The sequence below is a fragment of the Saimiri boliviensis genome, chromosome 11 (genome assembly GCF_048565385.1).
Source record: "Saimiri boliviensis isolate mSaiBol1 chromosome 11, mSaiBol1.pri, whole genome shotgun sequence".
NCBI lineage: Eukaryota > Metazoa > Chordata > Mammalia > Primates > Cebidae > Saimiri > Saimiri boliviensis.
Window position 1 is genome coordinate 111,269,404 of NC_133459.1, and position 12,725 is coordinate 111,282,128.

The 12,725-nt window shown below is 35.5% G+C and overlaps 1 protein-coding gene across 2 annotated transcripts in view; it reads left to right on the top strand.

Annotated features, from left to right (window-relative positions):
* Window positions 1-11,554, top strand: part of PLPPR5 (phospholipid phosphatase related 5) — a 114,531-nt gene extending 102,977 nt beyond the window's left edge. For both annotated transcript variants that reach the window (XM_074381380.1, XM_003933322.4), the window contains exon 6: window positions 8,686-11,554. In XM_074381380.1, the coding sequence (XP_074237481.1) occupies window positions 8,686-8,718 (33 nt within the window). In that variant the 3' untranslated portion in view covers window positions 8,719-11,554. The remainder of the gene's footprint in view (window positions 1-8,685) is intronic.
* Window positions 11,555-12,725: the final 1,171 nt, after the last annotated feature.

The window sequence follows — 12,725 nt, forward strand, 5'->3', positions numbered from 1 at the left end:
GTAAATTTTTACCATTTAATTGCTGAGTAGTATCCTGCTGTATGGATGTACCATAGTTTGTTTATTCATTTACCAGTTGAAGGTTGGGTTCTTTCCATTCTTTGGCAGTTATGAATAAAGCTAATAACAAACATTCATATACAGTTTTTTGTGGATATATGTATTTTATTTCTTTTAGATACTTAGCAGTGAGATTGCCAGGTTGTATGGTAAACATATATTTGCCTTCATAAAAATTTTCCAAGTTATCTGTGTCATTTCTAATGGCCCTTATGATTTTGAATGGTTCTCAATTGAATCTTGATGTAGCATATTCAGATTTTTATCAACTGGTCCCTCTTTGTGAAAATAGACAAGCTTTTAAATGAGGAGTTTTAATCAGCTCCTGGTTGTACAAAAATTTATCATGTTCTTGGCCCGTTATCCACATCCTCCGATTCTTCTCTGTCAAGTAGCATTAGGATGCTTATTTGGCAAATCTAAAGCATTTAAGAAAGGAAAATGAAATAACTAAGAAGAAGCAAATTTTACAGGTTAAAGTATTAGTATATGAAACAAGGCGTGGATACAATTTACTGATGAGTTACCTTATCATCAGTTGTTATGTATAGTGAAATTTTATTTATAATCAGATTTGTAATATATGAAATGTAACAAATATCAAATATGGGGTACTATGTTATCTCTGGTAGGGAGAGAGAGAATTTTTAATCATATATAGAAGATGATGATGGCTATACTGGAGGAGCACGTAAAGGGAGACCTGTCTAAACTTAGCAATGCTAGAAACGTTATCTTAGCGGAGATCTGCAGGACCATGAGCCAAGTGAAGATGAGAGCAAAGAATGTTCCAGGTGGAGGATCCAGCTTGTGCAATGGTTTTGTTTAGCAGTTGAGATACAGGCAAGAGTCTTGAGGATGCTGTTAAAGATTGATCAGATGATCAACCACGGGGTCCAGAAGGAGCGAAAAAGAAGCTGAATTCATAAGGAGCAAGATAGACTGGAGCAGATGGATAAATTAGTAGTCAGGAAATTTCCTCATGGCCAAAGAAACCTTGTTGTGAGGGGGAGTTAAGACAGTAGGTAACCTGTAATTTCACATTTCTAACATGATTACTGGTTGAGAATATAGCTATGAATATGGGATAAAAGTGTGGTAGAGAGGAAGGTTATCATAGTTGAAGTGGTTAACAAATTTAGAGGACAAAGTGCATGGATACTCACATCCACCAAATCCCATAAAGACATTAATATTAATAGACTTCCATGAAATTTCATGTCAATACATTTGGGAAACATTGAGTCAAAGTGAAAGAAACAATCAGCTGGATGTGGTGGTGTGCACCTGTAATCCCAGCTACTAGGCAGGCTGAGGCAGGAAAATTGATTGAACTCAAGAGGTAGAGGTTGCAGTGAGCTGAGATCATACCACAGCACTCTAGCCTGGGCAACAGAGTGAGACTCTGTCTCAAAAAAAAAGTGAAACAAACAGGTATTTGCTGAAGGTCTTCTTAACACCTTTATGCATTGTGAAGCTTCCATCTCAAAAAGAAAACAGTGAGACAAACAGGTGTTTGCTGAAGGTCTTCTTAACACCTTTATGCATTGTGAAGCTCTGAGCATGACAAATAATATGCAGTTATTGTCAAAAGGCTTGAATTCAATTACTTATTTTTTGGAATAGATTCACTGATGTTTTGGTCGATGCTCTTTGTCAGTGAAAGGATAGCATCTTAAGGAACTGATTTTACATCCCTGATAATGCTTACTTCATAAATCACTTTTCTTCAGTTTTAGGCAGTGGCACTCAGACTAGCATAAAAGATAATTCCATTGCTTGTGGCGCTTGCAAAAAGAGAAGGTGTATCCGGGTTGCACACTAAGACGTTCTGATCCAGAAGGCCTAGGCTTGGAGCCTTATGACTTGTACTACATCAGGCATATTAGGTGATCTGGATGTGCAGTCAGTACTTGATCTGGATACACCTGGGCCGGCAGAGCTTTTGACATAGTGGTTCTCAATATTGGCTGTATGTTATAATCATCCAGAGAGCCTTTAAAAATTCCAGTAACCAGGCCATGCCTCACACCAATTAAATCGTAGTCTCTGGGGTTGCATCAGTATTTTTGTAAAGATTCTCGGTGATTCCAGCATGAAGCCACATTAGAGAATCAGCACCCCTAAAGATTTGGTGTGAAAAGCCTTAAGCTTCTTTGACTTCTCAGGACTTGAAAGTACTTTATAAGACCTGTAGCTAATGCTCTAGTAAAAACTGGGCCTGCTACTCTTTGGTTTAATTAGCTTATCAGAGAAAGCTGCCTAGAGATTTTTTTAGAAGGTAGCTGTTAGATTCTTTCTCTGAATAGTAAAAAAAGGAAACTTTTGAATGGAAACAAAACTCTGAACCAATATAAAACTCTGAACTGAAACAGAAAGGTTAATATTCCCCCAAAAAGTCATCTTTCCCAAGAAAACTCTGGTTCTGTCACATGATAGCTTTTATGTCTCTAACTTCTTAAAACAAGAAATTGTTCAACATAAATTTTAGAATCGGTTTCACAGCTTAAAGTCTGAATTTAACTAATTTCTTCTTAAATGGTTCTAACATGTTTTTCTCTTTACTAAAATACTCCCCAACTTCACAACCTACCAGAAGGAAAACAATGTGACAAAGTAGAAACTTTGAACACATACTCCATGTACTTTGCTTTTTTCCTCTCTTCTGCCGGCATTCCCCTCCTCAAATGACACAATGAATGAAGCAAATGAATGAGTTAAAGCAGCAAATTGCAAAATAAACAGGGACAATATTCAAGATTGTGACATCCACTTGTCTTTTCCTGATGCAATGTAGGCTATGTCAGAATTGTGGATTAATTTATTGGACCATGATTCCATCTCCACAATCCTTAGTGATAGATGTTTTCTCAGAATTCTAAATATTATATATTTTAGGAATATGTATATTCGGTTACAGAAGCAGGGTCTGGAGCAGCAATTGTAATCACAGATGGGTATTTCTGCAGCAAAACATAGAGTATAAATTGCCTCACAACAGATCAGGTTTTTGTCACCAAATGAGTTTGCACCAATCTTATAAGAAACATTTTTTGGGTTTTAAAGTTTGTTTGGATATGAGCATTGCAAATGGTAGAATTGTGTATTTTATAGTCATATAGTGAGTTTTGTTTGCAAAATTCTAACCAATTACTTAAAAAATATTTATTGACCTTTTCTTTCTTTTTTAAACTTTCCTTTTTAGCTTGTTTCTGTGGCTTTTGTAAGTAACTATAAATAAATGATGAATATGTTTGAGTAGAGACAGGAACCCTTGTGTATATAATCTCATTTAATCTTAATAAAACTCCATTCAAGTATGTATTCTTATCTCTAATTCACAGATGAGAAAGCTGGGTCTGTGAAAGGTTCAATTGCTTGCCAAAATTTCAGTTGTGATGGAGCCCACATTTAAACACTTGAAATTCAGATGACTTGTCTGAAAAGACCACTGTACCTTACAGCTTCCTCAGCAATAGAGTCAAAGACATAAATCACTGCATGAAAGACAAGTACACAGATCCCATTTTATGTTTAGGTTAAAAACCTATACTGATTGTTGACAGCCTCTCCTATTAAAACACAAAACGTTTTATCGTCAATCATCTTGAAAGAATGAATCTGGAATAATATTTAATCTCAGCATTTGGTCTAACAATGTAACACCATAGAACTTTATATAAACTAGTACTTTAAATAAATTAAGTCAATATTTAAATAAACATTTAAGTAATATGTAAAACACATTTTGTAGGTGTGCCGAAATCAACCTATTGAGAATGGTCAAGAAGAAAATTCACAGGAAAGGTCCTTTAAAGACTGTCTTGGCAGGCTCTTCAGCTGGATAATGGGAATCAGCCACTGTGAACACCTTCAATTAAGGCAATAAACGTATGTGCGCTGGAGCGCACTGGTTTTGGAGTTGGGTTGCAAAGTTAAGGCAAATACAGAAAAATGTGTCCTTCTGTGCAGGTTTCCCTTACAACCAAAAGCCATCTGGAAACTAGAGCTTTTTGTTGTTGCTATTGTTGTTATAATTATTAATCTTTAAAATATATTTTATTTTTCAACCATTAATGTGAATTTAGCATTCCTTAACTAAGCAGCCATTAATAATGGCATTTTTGTTTGTTTTCCTATCTTTGTAACTCCAAACACCTCCCTGGAGTGCCCTTGTTGCATTTTCCCTTATTTTTCCCCCTTATTTGTTGATTGTTGAGTGACAGATCTTGCCAGATGGCCAGTCATTGCCAAAGTTTCATGCCATGAATCATGACAGTTTTGTCTTAAGTAACATTTTTTTTTTAAAATTACAGAATATATTTTCTATAGAAATAGAAATAAGGGTATAGAACAATAGAGATTTTCATGGAGAACTTAGAGCTTTCAAAATGGACATGCTTTACAGACTTTAAAATTCATGAAATTTAAGTATCCAGAACAAGTTTTCGGAAACAGTGTTTGCTTTTCCTTGTGACCCCTGCACTCAAGGACCAGACTCAGTATTTTGCTCTCTGGTTTGCTGTGCACCTGAATGAACACTTTCTAATGGATGTTTCATGTAGCATATTCTAATCTTCAACTATTTGGGGTTAAGCTTTGTCATCTCCATGGTAAGCTTTTGTAGATGTAATTGCAGAAGGTACCAGGAATTGTGCTGATGAATTATATGACCACTTTCTTCTCATGATTCAGAACAGAACTTTTAAGCATGAGCTTTTTGGTTTGCCTACTGCTTTTTTGCACTGTCATCTACTAATAAGATTTAGGATTGCATATTAAGAATTTAGCTATTAAGAAAAGAGAAACACCTTGTCAACTGGTTTTCCTCATAGGCAGTCCATTTCTCATGACAGCAATCTGAAAATATTAAACACAAGTCTGGTTGCTCATGTTACTGGGGAAAATGCTGCTGGGGAAGTGAACAGATCATAACTTTCTGCATAGGAATTAGGCCATCTGTATATTTCAGATTATGCATGCACATACCTTGGTAATGTAAGCTGTATAATGCAGAATCATATAACAGATTCTCATAGAAAGGACCTGAAGGGGCACGGTGGCTCACGCCTGTAATCCCAGCACTTTGGGAGGCTGAGGCAGACGGATCACAAGGTCAAGAGATGGAGACCATCCTGGCCAACATGGTGAAACCCCGTCTCTACTAAAAGTACAAAAAATTAGCCGGATGTGGTGGTGAGTGCCTGTAGTCCCAGTTACTTGGCAGGCTGAGGCAGGAGAACTGCTTGAAACTGGAAAGTGGAAGTTGCAGTGAGCTGGGATTGCACCACTGCACTCCAGCCTGGCGATAGAGCCAGATTCTGTCTCAAAAAGAAAAAAAAAAAAAGGACCTCAGTAATTATCTTGTCGCTTCTTTAGATTCCTTCAGGGAAAAATCACTCCTGTGCCAGAAGAGAATTAAACTTAAAAAAAGGCCAAGTGTGGTGGCTTGCACCTGTAATCCTAGCACTTTGGGAGGCCAAGGCGGGCAGATCACCTGAGGTTGGGAGTTCAAGACCAGCCTGACCAGCATGGAGAAACCCCATCTCTACCAAAAATACAAAATTAGCCAGGTGTGGTGGTGCATACCTGTAATCCAAGCTACTCAGGAGGCTGAGGCGGGAGAATCATTTAAACCCAGGAGGGGTAGGTAGCGGTGAGCCAAGATTGCACCATTGCACTCCAGCTTGGGCAACAAGAGTGAAACTCCATCTCAAAACAAACAAACGACCAAAAAACCCTACTGAGATAAAGAATTCATCTCTTTCATTTAAGACAAAGTTTCATTTGTTCTTAAAGTAAATGAACAGAAGCTCTCTGATCTGTCTGTACACTCCTTTCATGTTTCATGTAATATGATTAAATTTCCCCTTAATTTTCTCTTCCCTATGCACAGTCATTTCAGTGTTTTATTTTCATCCGTTTTATCTGTCTGCTAACCACAGCTACCTTAAAATTATGAGCCCCAAGCAGGCTACTTCTAATCCCAGTCAAATAGGAAAAAATGAAATAATCTCAGAAGTTGAAATTTAAGAGATGTGAAATGGAAAGAATGCTAATTTGGGGTAGGGGTAAGAGAATCCTGAGATCTAAAAATATAGTTAGTCTGGAAATCAACTGTTGTTCTTATAGTTTAACTTGGTAATGATTTGGTATAGGAAAAGAGTAATATGGCTTTAAATTTATGGGCAGTTAAAAGGCGATCTAGTGATCACTGCAGCATGTGATTTTAAGTGCCAAGACTGAATTCCAGTATTTTCTAGATCTCAATAGCTCACCTACAGTTCTACATTCCATGCCTCATTATTAAGGTTTTTTAAGTCTGTGTTGTGTTGCTATAACAGAATACTCCAAACTGGGTAATTTATGAGGAGCAGAAATTTATTGGCTCATGGTTCTGGAGACTGGGCAGTCCAAGGTCAAGGTGATCGCATCTGGTAAGGGCCTTCTAGCTGCATCGTAACATGGTGGAAGCACAAAAAAGAGGGCAAGAGAGAGAAGGGGACTGAACTTGCTTTTGTATAACAAACCCAGACCTATGAAAAGGGCATTAATTCATTGATAAAGGGAGAACCCCCATGGTCTAATCACCTCTCATTATGCCCCATCTATCAACACTGTTGCCTTAGAGTTTAAGTTCCCAAGAAGTGCCTTTTAGTGGATGCATTAAAACACAGCATGAGGTGACTTTATATTCCTATTTGAGACAATCCTCATTTAAACCTGTTGTCCCTGTGTAGTATTAGCACCCTTTTCTCCCTTCCACATGTCCGTGTTTAGATGATAAATTACATGGTCACTCTACAGTTATCACAGTTTCTTTGTCATTCTCTCCAGCTGGCACTTGTGCACTTGGTATTTCCTCTATTTCTGTCAAGCTCTGCAATGATTATCAGTGGTTTGCTTCTGATTATTTCTCTGTTTATTAAAGTCCTTTGATGTGTATTTAATTCTACCTTCCAGGATGGTGGTTGTCCCCTTAAGATCATCTTCAGCAAATTTAATGAGCCTTGTGAACCATCCCTTCTGGTTCAACAATGGGAACACGGAGGCCTAGGCCAGTGGCCTTTGGGATACCATTCATATTCTTTCCTCCCTCCTTTCTTTTCTCTCTGCTGCCCCTTATTGACCTTTTCCTACCTACCAGTTGCCATTCACTGATTAATCTTTAATTTCTGTCTTAACATCTTTCCAGAAATTATGTTGTTCTAGATCCTATTAAAAAGTGTGATGTTCATGGCAGTTTTGTGCTGAAACACTTTATATCAAATTGCATTTGCTCAGTTCACTGGTTTCAAGTACCCATGGGGCCACCGGAAATGAAACTGTGATGTATATTTCCACAGTTCTTATTGTTTTAATTCAATCACAGTGCATTATATAACTCTGACAAGTCATCTTTATCCTAAACTCGTGCCTGAGCTTTTGTAAAGAAAACTCAAGAAAACTTAGAGATGAGCTACTGAATTTCCAGGCATTTTCATCATGCATTTTTAAATGGGAAATCAAAGTTTCTAAAGTGTTATCAGGAGTTAGTGAAAAAGTCAGCATGCTCTGCTAACTCCTGATTCTTGCTAATTTTGTTTTTCTCTTTTATTAAGTGGGTCAAACCTAGAAGATAGTGCCCTAAGTTGTAGTCAATGAGATTCTTTTCATGTGGTTTAATATGCCTAAATACAATGAAAATGAATTTTAATTTCTTTACACACATTTTAAATATGTTTTAATGAATTAAAATACTTTAACTTGAAAAGAGCTGTATGTATGTTGAAGAAATTTTATGGTATACATTCATCATATGAAATTCTGTTCATGATTTCATTTATTATAAAAAGCCAATGCAAAAGCTATATGAAAACTATACAAAAAACATTTGAAATGGGTAGTATGGTGGTAGAACCCTTTTGTAATGTTGATGTTATTTGTAGGGGCTGTCACTCATATTAGATCTTAACATAAGCCCATATGTAGCATAATTAATCATATAATACTAGTTTTTCATTGCAATATTTTAGCAGCCATGACATGGACTTTTGCATGCCTGAAGCTATTTAAATATTAGCCATTCCACAGAGTTTCTTTGTACATAATTCTGTGGTCTTCAAAAAAGAAAAAAAGGCTCTTAAGAATTCTATGGTTGAGGTAAACAGCAGAGACTACAGTCTGGAGTCTGGATTCATGCATCAAAAATGAAGTGTTTAAGTAGATTTTTGTCAACTAGCAAATGCCATTTCAGTCTGAGCATTTCACCACCTCATTCTACACCATCTGTCTCTCAGGGAGCAATTAATCTGAAACTCCAACATGCAGCATTAAAATTCCATTAACACTGAACAGAATATTAACATGTCTGGCATTGCCATTTTTATCTCTTCACATTTCAGTGTTAATTTTGAATAAAGCAGGTATAACATTGTAATCTATTTGGATAATTAAGATTATTGAAGAAAATATGTAATTAGCAGCTAAAATTATGTAATAATACATAAAACTTAGTTTAATGATGCTGGATGTTTTGACAACTTCAACATTCAGTATGTGAGTTAATGATTATTTGTAAAGATACTACCTATTTTACAAAGCTAATTTTCCCAAGCCTCTCACTTTATCATTTTCTTTTTGCAGAACCACATCACCGCCTTCGCAGAAGTCACATGATATTGAAGCAGATGGTTTTTCACTGCATTGGACATCATCCCTTTTTACCATACATTCATAACACCCAAAGTTTGTTTGATTGCAAAGGAAGTTTATAACGTTGTTGAATAATTTTTATAATTTTAAAATCAGTATCAACCAATCTGTTTCCCCCACTAGACTGTGAGCTCCTCGAGGGCAGGATTGTCTTTTTTTTTTTTTTTTTTTTTCTGTGTCCCTAGCACTCACAACAAAGCCTAGCACAAAAAAAAGTAGGTGTTCAACAAAAATGTAATGACCAAATGAACAAAATTCCTAAATAAAACATTCACTTTAGTTTCTCACAGAATTACTACAATTATGTTAAAAGAAATCTCTACGTAAATCGTATTTGTGTATGAAAACCTTCTATTTTGGGCTAGTTAGGTTTTTTTAAAAATTTTTCATATATCTATTCAGCAGTATGCCATATTTAATTTGATGTGGACTTTGAAAGTAGTCATGGGGGTTTTTATTTTATTATTAAGCATGACATTATTTCCATTCTAACATTTCAGTGTGAAATTACTTTTAGAAAGTATGTTCTATACTAAAATAATGTTTGCACATTATGCTATATTTCACTTAAAATACCATTCACACTATACATTCTAAGACTGGTGCTTCTGCTTTTGAAGGGGAAAATGCCAATTTTTACTGTAATAAGTAATGTATCATAATTAAAAATTATTTATTTGGACTTATTTCTCCTGACAATTGTGGCTTAATTGATAACTTGTTTTTGAATGCAGGCAGTATTTAGGATCATTTAAACGAGTGAATTCAGCACTGGTACCTTATCATTCAGTAATTTCCCATGGGTAACAATGTCTCAAAAGTACTCAATCCACTGTTAGGCTTTTTTTACTACTAAAGATTCCACAGAATTTAAATGAGAAAGAACTATACCCTGACACATAATTTAAAAGATGTAAATGCTAGAAATATAATGTATTTTATTTTATATTTGTGTAGTACTTTATAGTTTGCAAAGTGCATTTACACTAATGATTTTATGTAATCCTCATAATAACCTGATATAAACATGAAGAGTGTGGCTTTACTTTTATAGATAAGAAAAATGAAGCCAAGGCAGGGTAAATAACATGCCGAATCCCAAACTAGTAAGAGACAGAGTTTAAATTCAGGTTTTCTGGCCCTGAACTCATATTCCTTTCTAATATAGCACAGCTGTCATCTCATTTTGGACACTGAGGCCTTTCAGAGATCAACAGAATCCTGGGCAACTACCTATGGTTCAAAAAAATGAAGAAATGCCAGAATACAATTATGAAAGCTCTGCTGTATTTTAAATATTTATGTTTTAAGAATAAACCCTTTTCAAATATAAAACTATAAAGTAACCTATTTGTAATCCAGTTTTAAAATAATGAATATCAAGAGTCTAGAGGTGAGGTTCTTTGTAAAAGAGAAGCCTAAATTCAACATCTCTCCTTCTACCCTCACTCTTAGGCCCATGCCTCCCACTTGGGAGAATACCCAAGGGACATACCTTACATTGACCGAGCGGAATTAAGGATTAAAATCATTAATGTAAGAAAGGTGAGCTCCTCAACAATAATTTTGTAATCATTAAAACCACCCTAAGTAACTTTGGCTTATATGGCAAAGTCACTTGGGCAGTAGATAATTGACTGAAATGAATCTTTCTAAAGTTTACAGTACTAAAGAAAGCAACCTTTTAATTTTCTCTGTAATTTTAACAGAGATTAGCAAATAAATGTAACCAAAGATTGTCCATTACTCCCCAAATAGATGTTATTTGCCCATTTCTATCACTGTGGAAGCTAAAGCATTTCTACCGGGGCCAAAAAGAAAAAAAAGAAAAGAAAATCCAAATTTCTACCAATTTCATGTCTCTAGAGCAATTCAATCCTGCTGTAAATTTAGAACATGAAGAAACTTTGAATGTCTTGACCCTCTTTAAAGATTTTTTTAAGGCAATAACAGTAATAGGGAATTCACTTATTGGAAATGAAAGTGAAGGGGATGATCATAATGTCTTAGAAGCCTAGGTCACTAGTAAGGCTTCCAGAGTTTTATCAGTTCTATTGATTCTACATCAGACTTCCAAGGAGCCAAACAGGAATGTTTTTCCTATTGGAAGTCTTAGCTATATATCGATATGTCAATGTTGCTTCTTTGCACCTTGCTAAACCTGATCTGAATGCAGGAGTTATAAATTCTTCAAAAACTCAGATTTAACCCAGAACCAGAGTAAAATCTTCTCTACTATTTAAACATCTTGGGCTCAAGATTGTACAGTGAGTGATGCTGTCATGAAAAAGACAAGAAACATGTGAATAAGGCAAAAGCCAGAAAATAGCCCTTAATCATGATGCTCTTACTGAGAATAATGAAAATCACATTTCAGAAAATATTAATATGTAAATATGTACATTTGTAGTCTAGTAAAAGCAGACAAAAACATATCTTTCTGATAAAGACATCTCCTTTTTATTCTACTTACTTGGGGCCCAGGTCAGTATAATTTGGTTAACCTGAAAATTTTAGTAGTCTCTGTTTGCATGGCAGAAATTCTGCACATGTTTTAACTGAGTCCTATGATAACTTAAAAGGCTCTTTTATGTTAAAAGAGAGGTGAATCTTCTTTGACAGACTTTGTATTTTCCAATTCTAACTGGGCCTCTCTTTTCTCAGGATCTATCCTAGCCAAATATCTCAGTTACATTTACCATACCGTTTCCTTTGTGAAAGAGCAGTAGGGGAGGAAATAATTCTCTGCTGTGCATTGTATTTTTCAAATAAAAAATTAAAAATTCAATTTAAAAATGAATTTTGACTTTGTAATATATTGGTATTTCTTGGGGGTAGAGGAATAAGGAATGCTTGTTAATGTGCATGAACAATGAGTGACTGAAGAATGTTTGGATTACAATGGGTCAGATAAGACAAGCTCCTTGGACAGCTGAGTAACCCTCTGCATCTCATGGACCATCTTGGGATCTTACCAACCTCCTTACTTCCAAATCACAACCCCATAAAACTATCTGAGACACCAAGCAGGTATTATGATCCACATATATAGACTCACGTCTATGTTGAGCTAAGCATTTAAGAATTGATGTAATTAGCTTATTCCTGCTTCTAAGACGCCATTTATTACATTTTGATTGCATGCTCTAAAACATTGTCCTGGAAATATACCAAATGGTTCTATTATGCTTTGAAAATATTGATCTCAAAATTTACCAGGCATGGGCTTTCTAATGAATTTTCCAAATTACAGTTCTTTTAGAATATCAATTAAGGGAATTTCCTCTGGACTTTAAGTGAATGAATCTCTTCTGAGAAAAACAAGAGTATTCAAATTCCTCATTCCTGTCCACTTTAGATTATAGTCTGATCTTAGCCTAATAGAGCCTAAGGCATGACTAACATTTAATAAAATAGTAAGTCTTCTCTCCCTATCCCAAGTCTTGTGAGCCATGAATGGATCATAGCATCTAAATTCTAAACTCAGATTACTGTCTTTCAATTCTGTGGCCTTGCTCACAAAGGAGCTTCAGATAAGAAAATATAGATGAGTGGACACAACCACCTTCAGCATTCAGATGAAAACTCAAAGCTATGTCTCAAAAATCTCATTCTTTAGAAGAATGATACTGACAGATGCCATCCTCTGGCATGATTACCTTCATATTATTTCATTTATAAATGTGTTTTCATTTTTGCATAGAAATTTTATTGCTTGTAGAAAAAGAACTTTTCTTCTTCTTGGGAAGAGCAAAAATGAATTTTCAATTTCATTTTGTTTTAAAGGGAAACCTTTTCCAAATGGTGAGATGCTTTGAGTATTAATCAGGTTCCCCTAGAGGTATTGCTCCTTGTCAAGAAGCAATTGCAGCCTTCATTCATTTGGTATATTTATGGAGTGATTCTGTAAAGCAGATGATTTGCAATGTGCTGACTAAACAATACATAGAAAGATCTGGCCTCTGCCCTTC